The sequence below is a fragment of the Tachypleus tridentatus genome, chromosome 10 (genome assembly GCF_004210375.1).
Source record: "Tachypleus tridentatus isolate NWPU-2018 chromosome 10, ASM421037v1, whole genome shotgun sequence".
Taxonomy (NCBI): Eukaryota; Metazoa; Arthropoda; class Merostomata; order Xiphosura; family Limulidae; genus Tachypleus; species Tachypleus tridentatus.
In genome coordinates, this window is record NC_134834.1 from 126,134,181 (window position 1) to 126,152,942 (window position 18,762).

General features: G+C 30.9%; 1 protein-coding gene across 9 annotated transcripts in view; it reads left to right on the forward strand.

Annotated features, from left to right (window-relative positions):
* LOC143230258 (acyltransferase PGAP2-like) overlaps positions 1 to 18,762 on the forward strand; it is a 66,386-nt gene that overhangs the window by 11,597 nt on the left and 36,027 nt on the right. For 6 of the 9 annotated variants that reach the window (XM_076463480.1, XM_076463478.1, XM_076463477.1 and 3 more), the window contains 5 exons: positions 9 to 207; positions 3,276 to 3,528; positions 5,921 to 6,027; positions 10,953 to 11,076; positions 11,649 to 11,776. In XM_076463480.1, coding sequence (XP_076319595.1) covers positions 76 to 207; positions 3,276 to 3,528; positions 5,921 to 6,027; positions 10,953 to 11,076; positions 11,649 to 11,776 — 744 coding nt within the window. In that variant the 5' untranslated portion in view covers positions 9 to 75. The remainder of the gene's footprint in view (positions 1 to 8; positions 208 to 3,275; positions 3,529 to 5,920; positions 6,028 to 10,952; positions 11,077 to 11,648; positions 11,777 to 18,762) is intronic. The other 3 variants (XM_076463483.1, XM_076463481.1, XM_076463486.1) reach the window with 1 other exon arrangement.

Here is an 18,762-nt window from a genome sequence, read left to right on the forward strand (position 1 = left end):
CTCTCCAGTTTACCAGTGATATAGAAGAAACTTGGAAACTCTCTGGACATCTATAATTTTGATTATCTCCACAAGATGACCTCCATCAAAATAGCTTTTAGAAGATTTGCAATAGTTACTGTCAGTTTGCCATTGTATTCATTCATGTTCTGTGTTATTTGGTCTCTTTTGTATGATTTCAAGTCGTCAACAGCCACACACTGCCACGTAAGTTTCATATCTATGGGGATGAATAATCTAGTGTTCTCGGAGGTACAGTCACCTTTAAACCACTTGAAACTAGATGTCTGTCGGGACACTATGTCTTTTAATTATTGCTCTGGTATCCTAAAATTTACTTTTGAATAATAGGACACAAATTAATCTTCATCAAAGATTTTATGAAACTTAATACAGCATGAAAAAGTTGGTATCTTACCTTTCTTTAACTTGAACAGTGTTTCACAATCTTTACTTTTCCCATTACTTTTTATCACAGTATTTCACAATCTTTACTTTTCCCATTACTTTTTATCACAGTGTTTCACAATCTTTACTTTTCCCATTACTTTTTATCATAGTGTTTCACAATCTTTACTTTTCCCATTACTTTTTATCATAGTGTTTCACAATCTTTACTTTTCCCATTACTTTTTATCATAGTGTTTCACAATCTTTACTTTTCCCGTTACTTTTTACCATAATGTTTCACAATCTTTACTTTTCCCATTACTTTTTACCATAATGTTTCACAATCTTTACTTTTCCCATTACTTTTTATCATAGAGTTTCACAATCTTTACTTTTCCCATTACCTTTTATCACAGTGTTTCACAATCTTTACTTTTCCCATTACTTTTTATCATAGTGTTTCACAATCTTTACTTTTCCCATTACTTTTTATCACAGTGTTTCACAATCTTTACTTTTCCCATTACTTTTTATCACAGTGTTTCACAATCTTTACTTTTCCCATTACTTTTTATCACAGTGTTTCACAATCTTTACTTTTCCCATTACTTTTTATCATAGTGTTTCACAATCTTTACTTTTCCCATTACTTTTTATCATAGTGTTTCACAATCTTTACTTTTTCCCATTACTTTTATCATAGTGTTTCACAATCTTTACTTTTCCCATTACTTTTTATCATAGTGTTTCACAATCTTTACTTTTCCCATTACTTTTTATCATAGTGTTTCACAATCTTTACTTTTCCCATTACTTTTTATCATAGTGTTTCACAATCTTTACTTTTCCCATTACTTTTTATCACAGTGTTTCACAATCTTTACTTTTCCCATTACTTTTTATCATAGTGTTTCACAATCTTTACTTTTCCCATTACTTTTTATCATAGTGTTTCACAATCTTTACTTTTCCCATTACTTTTTATCACAGTGTTTCACAATCTTTGCTTTTCCCATTAATTTTTACCATCAGCAGGTAACTTTATTTAAACTACAAGAAATTACAGTTTTTATGTATAAGAAGTACTCCATGTTATTAACCATGTCTCTCAACATTATTTGTATAAGAAATACTCCATGTTATTAACCATGTCTCTCAACATTATTTGTATAAGAAATACTCCATGTTATTGACCATGTCTCTCAACATTATTTGTGTAAGAAATACTCCATGTTATTAACCATGTCTCTCAACATTATTTGTGTAAGAAATACTCCATGTTATTAACCATGTCTCTCAACATTATTTGTATAAGAAATACTCCATGTTATTAACCATGTCTCTCAACATTATTTGTATAAGAAATACTCCATGTTATTAACCATGTCTCTCAACATTATCTGTATAAGAAATACTCCATTATATTAACCATGTCTCTCAACATTATCTGTATAAGAAATACTCCATTATATTAACCGTGTCTCTCAACACCTCTAAATTTCATATATTGCTCTGAAATCATTTACACTTTTAGAATCCTCTGAAATAACTTCTTTTAAAATAAATCTTGATAGTGTAACTATTTAACGTTCTCAGTAAGTTTAAGACATTAAAAGTTCAGCATAAAAATATTTTCAATAAACATAACTACAGACCTAAAACTGAAAGTAAACATTTTTTTATAAAAGCTATACAGCAGATTAATTACATATATTACATATATAATTACATATATTTCATGAAAAGTTAACAAAGTCAAGACCATTTACTGTATTAAAATTTAAGAAAAACCAGGAATGTTATACACAGTTGTAAACATGAAAATTATAAATAATTTCCAGGAATGTTACACACAGTTGTAAACATAAAAATTATAAATAATTTCCAGGAATGTTACACACAGTTGTAAACATGAAAATTATAAATAACTTCCAGGAATGTTACACACAGTTGTAAACATGAAAATTATAAATAACTTCCAGGAATGTTACACACAGTTGTAAACATGAAAATTATAAATAACTTCCAGGAATGTTACACACAGTTGTAAACATGAAAATTATAAATAACTTCCAGGAATGTTACACACAGTTGTAAACATGGAAATTATAAGTAACTTCCAGGAATGTTACACACAGTTGTAAACATGGAAATTATAAGTAACTTCCAGGAATGTTACACACAGTTGTAAACATGGAAATTATAAGTAACTTCCAGGAATGTTACACACAGTTGTGAACATGAAAATTATAAATAACTTCCAGGAATGTTACACACAGTTGTAAACATGAAAATTATAAATAACTTCCAGAAATGTTACACACAGTTGTAAACATGAAAATTATAAATAACTTCCAGAAATATTACACACAGTTGTAAACATGAAAATTATAAATAACTTCCAGGAATGTTACACACAGTTGTAAACATGAAAATTATAAATGTTTAAAATGTTTTTTTGTTTGAAATGAAACAATATTTCAATGATCTATAAAAACAAAAGTCATTCAAATGTGTTTATTGAACACCAGTCATGTTCAATATTATATAAAAACAAAAGTCATTCAAGTGTGTTTATTGAATGCCAGTCATGAAAAATTAATTTTATTTACCTTTATAGTTATGATATTTCATAATCCATGACTGTCTTAACTGTTGTTATTTACAGCATCAGTTTAGTCTAAATTTGATAAACATCAGTATCTGAAATAAATCTTTATGGTTTGTAAAGTTTTATTTCCATCTATAAAATCACATAACACGTTTCGTAACAAAGTCTAACTTTTGTCTTTTCATACATCAAATATTCACAAACATATTGACATTGTCAAACTGTTTACCATGAACATTAATTTTTCTTAAAATTTATCATACATTTATTTTAGGTACGTAACTACCTGCCTTCAATCAGTGCAGCAATAGGTGGGTTCACACCACAGTTGTACATTTGGAGAGTTGGGATTGGCCTCCATGCAGCACCTCGATTTGTGGTCATTTTTATGTACTTCACATTTTACAGAGAGTGTCTCCTGAAGAGAAAGTTGTGGCAACGACTTGGAATTCTCACATGTTGTCTTCATGCTGTAGAGAATGTTAGCTTAATTGGACTTACCTACATCTCCTCTTCAGATAACTATCGTAAGTCATCACAGTTTTTATCTGCTACAATAATAATATATGCTAAAGAAAATGACTTTGTTTCAAATATAAAAGTGAAATTCATTGTAAATACCACATTTTTTTCTCTACATGTTATTTTCACAATAATTTTAAAGCGGAACAAATCTGTGCCTTTTAAATTCATTTTTTTTTCTTAGTTTATATTTATTCTTATAGTTGAAGGTGTTATTTATGTGCTCATGTGTGTGCCATTCTTGTAGTTATTCATATGCTCTCTTCATGAAGCATTTTCACTATATTGCAATTAAATTCCAACTTCCCCTTTCTCACACATTTCATATATATATTAATTTTGATGTCTTTGTATAGTGGATCCTATAGACAAACTTCTTTGTGCCTACACATATGAAATAGTTATATATTTATGCTGTTTGCCCAGTATACTGAATTAATTTCTGTAATATCTATGAAACTAGATAATATGACTCTAAATAGCAACACTTATCCTTATTGAAAATGTCATGTATTCTGGACTTCTGCTGAAGGTTTCTGTGAAATGTGTTGTGATAATAAAACCATTTCTTCAAACCTTCCTGTGTTACACTTTTAAAAATATCTGTTGGAATAAGGATGACAAATGTTAGTTTCTATTCCACTAAAAAAAATGTAACGACACAACTATAACACCAGGCTTCATCTTCACTCAATTTGAAGGACTATAGTCAAACCTCTACAGATGTCAAATATTATCTTTATCTGAAAGATAATGTAGGTGTTGCTTTATCATAACACTGTTCTCTTAATTTGAAGGACTATAGTCAAACCTCTACAGAAGTTGTCAAGTATTAGCTTGATCTGAAAAATAATGTAGGTGTTACTTTATCATAACACTGTTCTCTTAATTTGAAGGACTATAGTCAAACCTCTACAGATGTTGTCAAGTATTAGCTTGATCTGAAAGATAATGTAGGTGTTGCTTTATCATAACACTGTTCTCTTAATTTGAAGGACTATAGTCAAACCTCTACAGAAGTTGTCAAGTATTAGCTTGATCTGAAAAATAATGTAGGTGTTACTTTATCATAACACTGTTCTCTTAATTTGAAGGACTATAGTCAAACCTCTACAGATGTTGTCAAGTATTAGCTTGATCTGAAAGATAATGTAGGTGTTGCTTTATCATAACACTGTTCTCTTAATTTGAAGGACTATAGTCAAACCTCTACAGAAGTTGTCAAGTATTAGCTTGATCTGAAAAATAATGTTGGTGTTACTTTATCATAACACTGTTCTCTTAATTTGAAGGACTATAGTCAAACCTCTACAGAAGTTGTCAAGTATTAGCTTGATCTGAAAAATAATGTTGGTGTTACTTTATCATAACACTGCTATCGTAATTTGAAGGACTATAGTCAAACCTCTACAGATGTTGTCAAGTATTAGCTTGATCTGAAAGATAATGTAGGTGTTACTTTATCATAACACTGTTCTCTTAATTTGAAGGACTATAGTCAAACTTTTTAAGGTGTAGCTGATGATTAATTCTAACTATCAGTGAGAAGGCAGATAATGTTTCATATTAAAGTTTAAAACATTTATTTAAAATAAATTTTAGTTGTTTATTGTCCTTAATTCACACGAATGCTGTTCTTGCCACAAAATTCTTATGTGTGCTACACATTTAAATATCACAGCAGGTAATGTGCTACATATTTAAATATCACAGCAGGTAATGTGCTACACATTTAAATATCACAGCAGATAATGTGCTACACATTTAAATATCACAGCAGGTAATGTGATACATGTTTAAATGTCACAGCAGGTAATGTGCACCTCCGCTTTTAAACAACTTGTAAGATAACCATATCTAGATCTCGCACCAACAGTCACCTTGAGTAGTATATGGTGAAAGACGGTGAACTTGATGTTTTGTTGGAGACAGAAGAATGTTAATACCTGTTGTTATAACCATAACTTCCTGAGGTTATTTTATTCAAAGTAGTCACTTCTATACATTAAAGTATCAACAGAGAAAAGAACTTAAGCAACAGAAATAACACCTCGTGTTATGTGGTAACTTCAGTCGTGTTAGTAATGTATTTTGTAATGTATCCTCTAACAGTCAGTTTTACAGTTTTCTATACTAATATGCATGATTTAGTGATAGAAAATTTTATCAATGTTTAAAAGAAGAAAAAAATTGAAACTTTCAAATTTAAAACTCTTTCAAGCTTCTGAATTTTCATTTTTGTAATTTGTTATTAAACCTAAATATCATGTTATTTACTGTATTACCTTTGATTTCAAATTGGTGTTATTAATTAGTTCCACTAAACTAAAATTACAAATGAAGCCAATTAAATAATCAACATGTAAGAATATTTTTCTCGTTATTTTTATTTTTCAGCTGCTCATGAAAAACTGTTTATAACCTTTATGCTGAGCTCAAGTTCTTATATGTTACTTTCTTGTATTTTACCCCGCCTTGCTTTTGTAAGGAAGCTTTCAGATTTGGTAAGTCTCTTCTTATACTTGTCTTTAAAAGATAAGTCTCTTCTTATACTTGTCTTTAAAAGATAAGTCTCTTCTTATACTTGTCTTCAAAAGGTAAGTCTCTTCTTATACTTGTCTTCAAAATTTATTAAGTCTCTTCTTGTAGTTGTCTTCAAAATTTGATAGGTCCCTTATAGTTGTTTTCTAAATATGGTAAGTCCCTTCTTATAGTTGTCTTCAAAATGTGGTAAGTCCCTTCTTATAGTTGTCTTCAAAATGTGGTAAGTCCCTTCTTATAGTTGTCTTCAAAATGTGGTAAGTCCCTTTGTATAGTTGTTTTCTAAATGTGGTAAGTCTCTTCTTATACTTGTCTTCAAAAGGTAAGTCTCTTCTTATACTTGTCTTCAAAATTTATTAAGGCTCTTCTTGTAGTTGTCTTCAAAATTTGATAGGTCCCTTATAGTTGTTTTCTAAATATGGTAAGTCCCTTCTTATAGTTGTCTTCAAAATGTGGTAAGTCCCTTCTTATAGTTGTCTTCAAAAGTTAAGTCTCTTCTTATACTTGTCTTCAAAAGTTAAGTCCCTTCTTATACTTGTCTTCAAAAGTTAAGTCTCTTCTTATACTTGTCTTCAAAAGTTAAGTCTCTTCTTATACTTGTCTTCAAAAGTTAAGTCTCTTCTTATACTTGTCTTCAAAATTTATTAAGGCTCTTCTTGTAGTTGTCTTCAAAATTTGATAGGTTCCTTATAGTTGTTTTCTAAATATGGTAAGTCCCTTCTTATAGTTGTCTTCAAAATGTGGTAAGTCCCTTCTTATAGTTGTCTTCAAAATGTGGTAAGTCCCTTCTTATAGTTGTCTTCAAAATGTGGTAAGTCCCTTATAGTTGTCTTCAAAATGTGGTAAGTCCCTTTGTATAGTTGTTTTCTAAATGTGGTAAGTCCCTTCCTATAGTTGTCTTCTAAATGTGGTAAGTCCCTTTGTATAGTTGTCTTCTAAATGGGGTAAGTCCCTTTGTATAGTTGTTTTCTAAATGTGGTAAGTCTCTTCTTATAGTTGTCTTCGAAATGTAGTAAGTCATTTCATATAGTTGTCTTCGAAATGTAGTAAGTCATTTCGTATAGTTGTCCTCGAAATGTGGTAAGTCCCTTCGTATAGTTGTCTTCCAAATTTGGTATCTCCCTTCTGATAGCTGTCTTCAAAATTTGATAAGAATTATCAGTGTCAAAATTGGTATGTTCTTGTCAGATTTGGTAAGTCAGTAGTCGTTAATACATTTGGTAAATCCTTTTCGTATAACTTGTCGAGTAATTTGTTTATTTAAAATTTGATTAAGTCGGTTCTTCTTAGTAATTTTGGTACAACACTTCTTGTTGTTTGTGATTTATAAACTTTGTGTTTGAATGGTGAGAAACAATAGAGTTCAACTGCTGTGTTTAATCTGAATTTGTAATGTACATTTTGAAGTCATGAACTAAATTTGTTTTATCTATTTTCACTGTTTTCTGATCCAGTACTCTTTTCTTGAGTACTACTTTGAGTTTTTTTCAGTTCATGTGGTTGATGCTGATACAGGTAATATTAATCAGGTTGATGTTAAAACATCTTCCATGACAGTTTTTAGAATAAGTTTGGCAACCAGTGAATTAATTGTCAGGATTTACTGAAGTACAGCTGGCTTACAAAACCAAAATTCTGTTAACACTGGTTGCATGAAAGAGGTCAGTTCCTCCATTATTCATGATCCAGTGCAAACATACATGACTAGGTGAATGTTTAGTGAAGTATTATAAACTTCCTATAAACCACATATGGACAGAAAGGATGCAATTATCAATATAAACCACATGTGGACAGAAAGGATGTCATTATCAATATAAACCACATGTGGACAGAAAGGATGTCATTATCAATATAAACCACATGTGGACAGAAAGGATGTCATTATCAATATAAACCACATGTGGACAGAAAGGATGTCATTATCAATATAAACCACGTGTGGACAGAAAGGATGTCATTATCAATATAAACCGCATGTGGACAGAAAGGATGTCATTATCAATATAAACCGCATGTGGACAGAAAGGATGTCATTATCAATATAAACCGCATGTGGACAGAAAGGATGTCATTATCAATATAAACCGCATGTGGACAGAAAGGATGTCATTATCAATATAAACCACATGTGGACAGAAAGGATGTCATTATCAATATAAACCAAGTGTGGACAGAAAGGATGTCATTATCAATATAAACCACATGTAAACAGAAAGGATGTCATTATCAATATAAACCACATGTAAACAGAAAGGATGTCATTATCAATATAAACCACGTGTGGACAGAAAGGATGTCATTATCAATATAAACCACATGTAAACAGAAAGGATGTCATTATCAATATAAACCACGTGTGGACAGAAAGGATGCCATTATCAATATAAACCACGTGTGGACAGAAAGGATGTCATTATCAATATAAACCACATGTAAACAGAAAGGATGTCATTATCAATATAAACCACGTGTGGACAGAAAGGATGCCATTATCAATATAAACCACGTGTTGACAGAAAGGATGCCATTATCAATATAAACCACGTGTTGACAGAAAGGATGCCATTATCAATATAAACCACGTGTTGACAGAAAGGATGCCATTATCAATATAAACCACGTGTTGACAGAAAGGATGCCATTATCAATATAAACCACGTGTGGACAGAAAGGATGCCATTATCAATATAAACCACGTGTGGACAGAAAGGATGTCATTATCAATATAAACCACGTGTGGACAGAAAGGATGCCATTATCAATATAAACCACGTGTGGACAGAAAGGATGCCATTATCAATATAAACCACGCGGTGGACAGAAAGGATGCCATTATCAATATAAACCACGTGTGGACAGAAAGGATGCCATTATCAATATAAACCACGTGTGGACAGAAAGGATGCCATTATCAATATAAACCACGTGTGGACAGAAAGGATGCCATTATCAATATAAACCACGTGTGGACAGAAAGGATGTCATTATCAATATAAACCACGTGTGGACAGAAAGGATGTCATTATCAATATAAACCACGTGTGGACAGAAAGGATGTCATTATCAATATAAACCACGCGGTGGACAGAAAGGATGTCATTATCAATATAAACCACGTGTGGACAGAAAGGATGCCATTATCAATATAAACCACGTGTGGACAGAAAGCATGCCATTATCAATATAAACCACGTGTGGACAGAAAGCATGTCATTATCAATATAAACCACGTGTGGACAGAAAGGATGTCATTATCAATATAAACCACGTGTGGACAGAAAGGATGCCATTATCAATATAAACCACGTGTGGACAGAAAGGATGCCATTATCAATATAAACCACGTGTGGACAGAAAGGATGCCATTATCAATATAAACCACGTGTGGACAGAAAGGATGCCATTATCAATATAAACCACGTGTGGACAGAAAGGATGCCATTATCAATATAAACCACGTGTGGACAGAAAGGATGCCATTATCAATATAAACCACGCGGTGGACAGAAAGGATGCCATTATCAATATAAACCACGCGGTGGACAGAAAGGATGTCATTATCAATATAAACCACGGTGGACAGAAAGGATGTCATTATCAATATAAACCACATGTGGACAGAAAGGATGCCATTATCAATATAAACCACGTGTGGACAGAAAGGATGCCATTATCAATATAAACCACATGTGGACAGAAAGGATGCCATTATCAATATAAACCACATGTGGACAGAAAGGATGCCATTATCAATATAAACCACGTGTGGACAGAAAGGATGCCATTATCAATATAAACCACGTGTGGACAGAAAGGATGTCATTATCAATATAAACCACGTGTGGACAGAAAGGATGTCATTATCAATATAAACCACGTGTGGACAGAAAGGATGTCATTATCAATATAAACCACGTGTGGACAGAAAGGATGTCATTATCAATATAAACCACGTGTGGACAGAAAGGATGTCATTATGAAGTCCTGCTTCACCCTGTAAAGCAACTTGGGTAGCACTACATCAGTTTTTGAGAGAATGACTTTACCAAATAATTAGAGATACATTAACAATCTGTGGATGAATTGAAAACTAACAAACTATGATTATTAAAATGCTGACCTTAGTTGGTGTTTCTTTTGTCCTTCATCAGGTTTCAACACTGCAAGGAACAAAATTTTAATTACAGAACTTGTGAGGCGTAAGCTTATTCGTTAACTCTGTCATGCCGAGAATGGTGCATCCTTTTCTGAAAGAAGAATTTTGATGTTGAAACAATATAGTGTAGATAATTTTGTGTTGAGTTCCTCTTGTCAATAAGACCACATTTACATTAGGCCGTTTCAGCTTAAAGTAACCAGTCGAACAAGTAAAGAAAACACAAGGAAGAACTGTGTTAAAAACAGCAAATCCAAACCACTGACTAATTATATTAGTTTGTTATAACTCAAAAACAAAGTGAAACAAAAATGTTGTATTAACTGAAGAGATCCCATGTTGTAGCTTGTACCCTGGTTTTCAGTCATAACAAACAAATACATGTGTATGTATTGATAACTGAGAACTCTTAAGCTTATGATACAAAAAACAAATAGTCTGTTATGTACATTTTGATTTACTTTTAGCAAACAAAGTTAAAATGGATTAGATATACTTCTGATTGAAACTTTGAAATGATTTAGGTGTGTAATTAATAAACATACTAATGACAAGTAGTATGTTATGACAAGTTCAAAGTATTAATTAGAGAATACATTTTAAAAACAGTAAAACGTTTTTTGTAAGCACTTAATGTAAAACACATGTAGGAAACTGTTTCACACCTGTTTTTACTATGAATTTGATTTAAGAAGTATCTTCCATTAGGATCTTACTGATCAGAATCAGTGTGTTGTGTTTCAGGAAAGAAGATCTCTTAAGACAAAATCATTTCTGATAACAATCAACGTGTCAGCACTTCTTGGAGCGTGCTATTTCTTTATGAGGCACAACTGGTACTGTGAAACTGGGAGTATGTAATATTTCCTACTTGAATATGTCAGTGGTCATATTTCTGATTGTTCTCTTAAAAGGAAAACATAGTAAAGATGTCATCTGTGTGTGTACTTTTGAGAGTCTGTCACTCCTTTGGCTGAAAGTAAAAACCTAAATAGCAAGTAAATCTCACTTTCAATGTGTTAAGACTTTTGGATAGTAAAATACTGACTTGTTCTGCTTTGTCAGATATTTTGGTTACATCTTAATCTCAAACTATCATCCTTTGAAAAATTAACCCTTCTGTTTGATGAAAAGGAATGGATGACAAGTTAGCTTAGCTTTGAATCTGTTACTTGTTTTTAAGTATTAATTTATTTTAACAGTAAACTAAAACACATTTAATCTTAATGTAGGTTATAAATGAAACCTGGCTTTAAGTTAAATCTGAGTTGGGTTATTGTTAAATCTGAGTTGGGTTATTGTTAGCAGTAAACTAACAAATGGACTTGATCTTTCTATGAACATCTGATACATTACAAGTTAAACATAAAGTCTGACTTACATAACTAACAAGTGTATTTAACTTTGATCTTTCTCTTATTGCAGTGTATACTTTGTTTGCCCTCTGTGAATATATTGCTGTGTTAACAAATATGGGCTTTCACATGACAGCCTGTTGGGACTTTGCCAACTACCAGCTAAGAATTTATTCTAATCGGATTGATATTAGCAAGGTCAGGTAACAATGTTCCTTAGTTAAATTTAGAGTGAATATTAGCACAGAGATAAAACTTTACCACTAAAAATGCTGCTCTTAGATTACAGGGTAAAACTAACTTTTAAACATTAATGATGACAAGAAACCCACTTGAAGTAAAGTTGTATCTCAGAAAACTGCTTTATTAATGAAACTGATAATACCCACACCAGTCGTCCTGAGATACATTTCAACTTCTAAACAGAACTTTCAGTTAATTAATGCTACTTGAATTTTTTCCTAAATGTACAAGAAAAATGAACTTAATTTCTTTGTAATACTTTGCAGTTAAATAGTGAGTAAGGAAACCTTTTCAATTACAACTTCAGAAATATAATCTGTGTTTTGGATAGATGTATGGTTGATATGTTTAGACTTCTAGATGAATCCACGATATCAGTTTATATTTCTCCTTAATCACATCATATATTCATTGGACAATAGAGATGACCTCATTCTGTATGAGTGTACTTTTTCACTCTTAAGTGGAAGCCTTTTAACTATTTTTTTTTTTGAGATAGTGGTATAAGTTAAATGATATATAAACATAATTGTTTCCATCTTCATTATAATTTTTTATTGAATGTTTTCTTAATAAAGGCATGCCTTGTATTCTCTGTTTCATCTCAGGTAGGGTAATAGCTGTACTTGACCAAGAGAAGAGAATCAAACTCATTATGTATGATGATTCTAATCATTTTACTGTTAGAGTTCTGTTGAGGTCTTCTACTCAGTTGTCCAACATGTCACTATTAAGTTGAAGGTAAAATTAACTGTTTGAATGAAAACATTCATTGTGAAGGGCAAGACGTAGAATGCCCCGACAACTTTGACACCTTCAGATCACCTTTCGGTTGGACATATCATTAATGTCTTATAAACTAATAGAATGATACAACATTTGGCATGGTCTTCAATATTGTTTGTCAGGCTTTTTTTTAAGGGCAAGGTTCTCCTGGGGATCTATATTTAGTTTGGCTTTGAAACATTATGAATCAAAAAGAAGACATGCCATAATTCCATTAGAAGTACAATTTGGTAAGGAAGAAATATTTTCTCCCATTGTCATTAAATACAGTTCTGATGTGTGTGTTAGATGGGTCTTATATTCTGGATGGAAAAGTTGTTTTGGTTCTTTCAATAGCTTTAGAGTTTGGAAGGTCAGCTTTAGCTGTATTGTTGTTCGTGTCAAAGGTCTGTAGAAAGAGAATAAAATCTTTATTTTAGGGAAAACGTTTTTCAAACAAACTTTGCTTTTGTTGATATAATTGTTAAAATGAAGCTGAGCATTGTGGTGACATCATTGTAGCACATTTAAAACTTGGTAATTATTTTCTGTTGTTACTTTAGGTTGGATTACTACTCAAAGTTTTATTGTTATCATTCATTACACATATACTGTTTAAAGTTGTTCTTGTTAGTACTGTACATTTGTTATGGTTTAGACTGGTTTAAAGTTGTTCTTGTTAGTACTGTACATTTGTTATGGTTTAGACTGGTTTAAAGTTGTTCTTGTTAGTACTGTACATTTGTTATGGTTTAGACTGGTTTAAAGTTGTTCTTGTTAGTACTGTACATTTGTTATGACTTAAGACCGGTTTAAAGTTGCACTTGTTAGTACTGTACATTTGTTATGGTTTAGACTGGTTTAAAGTAGTTCTTATTAGTACTGTACATTTGTTATGGCTTAGACTGGTTTAAAGTTGTTTTTGTTAGTACTGTACATTTGTTATGGCTTAGACTGGTTCAAAGTTGTTCTTGTTAGTACTTTACATTTATTATGGTTCAGACTGGTTTAAAGTTGTTTTTGTGAGTACTGTACATTTTCTGTGACTTAGACTGGTTTAAAGTTGTTCTTGTTAGTACTGTACATTTGTTATGGTTTTGATTGGTTTAAAGTTGTTCTTGTTCGTACTGTACATTTGTTATGGTTTAGACTCGTTTAAAGTTGTTCTTGTTAGTACTGTACATTTGTTATGGTTTAGACTGGTTTAAAGTTGTTCTTGTTAGTACTGTACATTTGTTATGGTTTTGATTGGTTTAAAGCTGTTCTTGTTAGTACTGTACATTTGTTATGGTTTAGACTCGTTTAAAGTTGTTCTTGTTAGTACTGTACATTTGTTATGGTTTAGACTGGTTTAAAGCTGTTCTTGTTAGTACTGTACATTTGTTATGGTTTTGATTGGTTTAAAGCTGTTCTTGTTAGTACTGTACATTTGTTATGGTTCAGACTGGTTTAAAGTTGTTCTTGTTAGTACTGTACATTTTCTGTGACTTAGACTGGTTTAAAGTTGTTCTTGTTAGTACTGTACATTTGTTATGGTTTTGATTGGTTTAAAGTTGTTCTTGTTAGTACTGTACATTTGTTATGGTTTAGACTGGTTTAAAGTTGTTCTTGTTAGTACTGTACATTTGTTATGACTTAAGACTGGTTTAAAGTTGTACTTGTTAGTACTGTACATTTGTTATGGTTTAGACTGGTTTAAAGTAGTTCTTATTAGTACTGTACATTTGTTATGGCTTAGACTGGTTTAAAGTTGTTCTTGTTAGTACTGTACATTTGTTATGGCTTAGACTGGTTCAAAGTTGTTCTTGTTAGTACTTTACATTTATTATGGTTCAGACTGGTTTAAAGTTGTTTTTGTGAGTACTGTACATTTTCTGTGACTTAGACTGGTTTAAAGTTGTTTTTGTTAGTACTGTACATTTGTTATGGCTTAGACTGGTTCAAAGTTGTTCTTGTTAGTACTTTACATTTATTATGGTTCAGACTGGTTTAAAGTTGTTTTTGTTAGTACTGTACATTTTCTGTGACTTAGACTGGTTTAAAGTTGTTCTTGTTAGTACTGTACATTTGTTATGGTTTTGATTGGTTTAAAGTTGTTCTTGTTAGTACTGTACATTTGTTATGGTTTAGACTCGTTTAAAGTTGTTCTTGTTAGTACTGTACATTTGTTATGGTTTAGACTGGTTTAAAGTTGTTCTTGTTAGTACTGTACATTTGTTATGGTTTTGATTGGTTTAAAGCTGTTCTTGTTAGTACTGTACATTTGTTATGGTTTAGACTCGTTTAAAGTTGTTCTTGTTAGTACTGTACATTTGTTATGGTTTAGACTGGTTTAAAGCTGTTCTTGTTAGTACTGTACATTTGTTATGGTTTTGATTGGTTTAAAGCTGTTCTTGTTAGTACTGTACATTTGTTATGGTTCAGACTGGTTTAAAGTTGTTCTTGTTAGTACTGTACATTTTCTGTGACTTAGACTGGTTTAAAGTTGTTCTTGTTAGTACTGTACATTTGTTATGGTTTTGATTGGTTTAAAGTTGTTCTTGTTAGTACTGTACATTTGTTATGGTTTAGACTCGTTTAAAGTTGTTCTTGTTAGTACTGTACATTTGTTATGACTTAAGACTGGTTTAAAGTTGTACTTGTTAGTACTGTACATTTGTTATGGTTTAGACTGGTTTAAAGTTGTTCTTATTAGTACTGTACATTTGTTATGGCTTAGACTGGTTTAAAGTTGTTTTTGTTAGTACTGTACATTTGTTATGGTTTAGACTGGTTTAAAGTTGTTCTTGTTAGTACTGTACATTTGTTATGGTTTAGACTGGTTTAAAGTTGTTCTTGTTAGTTCTGTACATTTGTTATGGTTTAGACTGGTTTAAAGTTGTTCTTGTTAGTACTGTACATTTGTTATGACTTAAGACTGGTTTAAAGTTGTACTTGTTAGTACTGTACATTTGTTATGGTTTAGACTGGTTTAAAGTTGTTCTTATTAGTACTGTACATTTGTTATGGCTTAGACTGGTTTAAAGTTGTTTTTGTTAGTACTGTACATTTGCTGTGAATTAGACTGGTTTAAAGTTGTTCTTGTTAGTACTGTACATTTATTATGGTTCAGACTGGTTTAAAGTTGTTTTTGTGAGTACTGTACATTTTCTGTGACTTAGACTGGTTTAAAGTTGTTCTTGTTAGTACTGTACATTTGTTATGGTTTTGATTGGTTTAAAGTTGTTCTTGTTAGTACTGTACATTTGTTATGGTTTAGACTCGTTTAAAGTTGTTCTTGTTAGTACTGTACATTTGTTATGGTTTAAACTCGTTTAAAGTTGTTCTTGTTAGTACTGTACATTTGTTATGGTTTTGATTGGTTTAAAGTTGTTCTTGTTAGTACTGTACATTTGTTATGGTTTAGACTCGTTTAAAGTTGTTCTTGTTAGTACTGTACATTTGTTATGGTTTTGATTGGTTTAAAGTTGTTCTTGTTAGTACTGTACATTTGTTATGGTTTAGACTGGTTTAAAGTTGTTCTTGTTAGTACTGTACATTTGTTATGGTTTAGACTGGTTTAAAGTTGTCCTTGTGAGTACTGTACATTTGCTGTGACTTTGACTGATTTAAATTTTTTTTTGTGAATTGAAGAATTCAAGTTAAAAACACTTTTGTTTTAACTTACTTGTTCAGGGAGATTTATTTTACTGTATTAACTAATTTAAAAATCAAATTATAGTTTCTTAAAATTATCATTTTAACACCTAATAAAATTTTCAAAATACTTGGATGACAGAGTGTGGCCTAAGATATTGTTGACAACTGCCACAATGTAGGTTAATCAGTTTTCATGTTGAATGACAATTATAGGTTTTAAATCTTCATGTCAATATCTTTTTTAACATTGTTTATGTGGGTAAAATAAAAATACATGAACACACACAAGTTATACAAATTCACACTTGTGTCATACCTGTACTCATATAAGAATTAAATATTTTAAGTTCATATTATTTACATCTTACTTTAATCTGAATTTCTTATAAATGTTTCTTGATTTAAGATTCTGGCTTGTATATTTTCTGTTGTTGGTACTTATTAATATGATTTACTTTCAGAGATTGGTGTGAAATTTAGTTGAGCTTAAGATTCTTGTATATTTTCTGTTGTTGGTACTTATTAATATGATTTACTTTCAGAGATTGGTGTGAAATTTAGTTGAGCTTAAGATTCTTGTATATTTTCTGTTGTTGGTACTTATTAATATGATTTACTTTCAGAGATTGGTGTGAAATTTAGTTGAGCTTAAGATTCTTGTATATTTTCTGTTGTTGGTACTTATTAATATGATTTACTTTCAGAGATTGGTGTGAAATTTAGTTGAGCTTAAGATTCTTGTATATTTTCTGTTGTTGGTACTTATTAATAAGGTTGACTTTCAGAGATTGGTGTGAAATTTAGTTGAGCTTAAGATTCTTGTATATTTTCTGTTGTTGGTACTTATTAATATGATTTACTTTCAGAGATTGGTGTGAAATTTAGTTGAGCTTAAGATTCTTGTATATTTTCTGTTGTTGGTACTTATTAATAAGGTTGACTTTCAGAGATTGGTGTGAAATTTAGTTGAGCTTAAGATTCTTGTATATTTTCTGTTGTTGGTACTTATTAATATGATTTACTTTCAGAGATTGGTGTGAAATTTAGTTGAGCTTAAGATTCTTGTATATTTTCTGTTGTTGGTACTTATTAATAAGGTTGACTTTCAGAGATTGGTGTGAAATTTAGTTGAGCTTAAGATTCTTGTATATTTTCTGTTGTTGGTACTTATTAATATGATTTACTTTCAGAGATTGGTGTGAAATTTAGTTGAGCTTAAGATTCTTGTATATTTTCTGTTGTTGGTACTTATTAATATGATTTACTTTCAGAGATTGGTGTGAAATTTAGTTGAGCTTAAGATTCTTGTATATTTTCTGTTGTTGGTACTTATTAATATGATTTACTTTCAGAGATTGGTGTGAAATTTAGTTGAGCTTAAGATTCTTGTATATTTTCTGTTGTTGGTACTTATTAATATGATTTACTTTCAGAGATTGGTGTGAAATTTAGTTGAGCTTAAGATTCTTGTATATTTTCTGTTGTTGGTACTTATTAATAAGGTTGACTTTCAGAGATTGGTGTGAAATTTAGTTGAGCTTAAGATTCTTGTATATTTTCTGTTGTTGGTACTTATTAATAAGGTTGACTTTCAGAGATTGGTGTGAAATTTAGTTGAGCTTAAGATTCTTGTATATTTTCTGTTGTTGGTACTTATTAATATGATTTACTTTCAGAGATTGGTGTGAAATTTAGTTGAGCTTAAGATTCTTGTATATTTTCTGTTGTTGGTACTTATTAATATGATTTACTTTCAGAGATTGGTGTGAAATTTAGTTGAGCTTAAGATTCTTGTATATTTTCTGTTGTTGGTACTTATTAATAAGGTTGACTTTCAGAGATTGGTGTGAAATTTAGTTGAGCTTAAGATTCTTGTATATTTTCTGTTGTTGGTACTTATTAATATGATTTACTTTCAGAGATTGGTGTGAAATTTAGTTGAGCTTAAGATTCTTGTATATTTTCTGTTGTTGGTACTTATTAATATGATTTACTTTCAGAGATTGGTGTGAAATTTAGTTGAGCTTAAGATTCTTGTATATTTTCTGTTGTTGGTACTTATTAATATGATTTACTTTCAGAGATTGGTGTGAAATTTAGTTGAGCTTAAGATTCTTGTATATTTTCTGTTGTTGGTACTTATTAATAAGGTTGACTTTCAGAGATTGGTGTGAAATTTAGTTGAGCTTAAGATTCTTGTATATTTTCTGTTGTTGGTACTTATTAATATGATTTACTTTCAGAGATTGGTGTGAAATTTAGTTGAGCTTAAGATTCTTGTATATTTTCTGTTGTTGGTACTTATTAATAAGGTTGACTTTCAGAGATTGGTGTGAAATTTAGTTGAGCTTAAGATTCTTGTATATTTTCTGTTGTTGGTACTTATTAATATGATTTACTTTCAGAGATTGGTGTGAAATTTAGTTGAGCTTAAGATTCTTGTATATTTTCTGTTGTTGGTACTTATTAATAAGGTTGACTTTCACAGATCGGTCTAAAATTTAGTTGAGTGTAAGATTCTTGCTTGTATTGTTTCT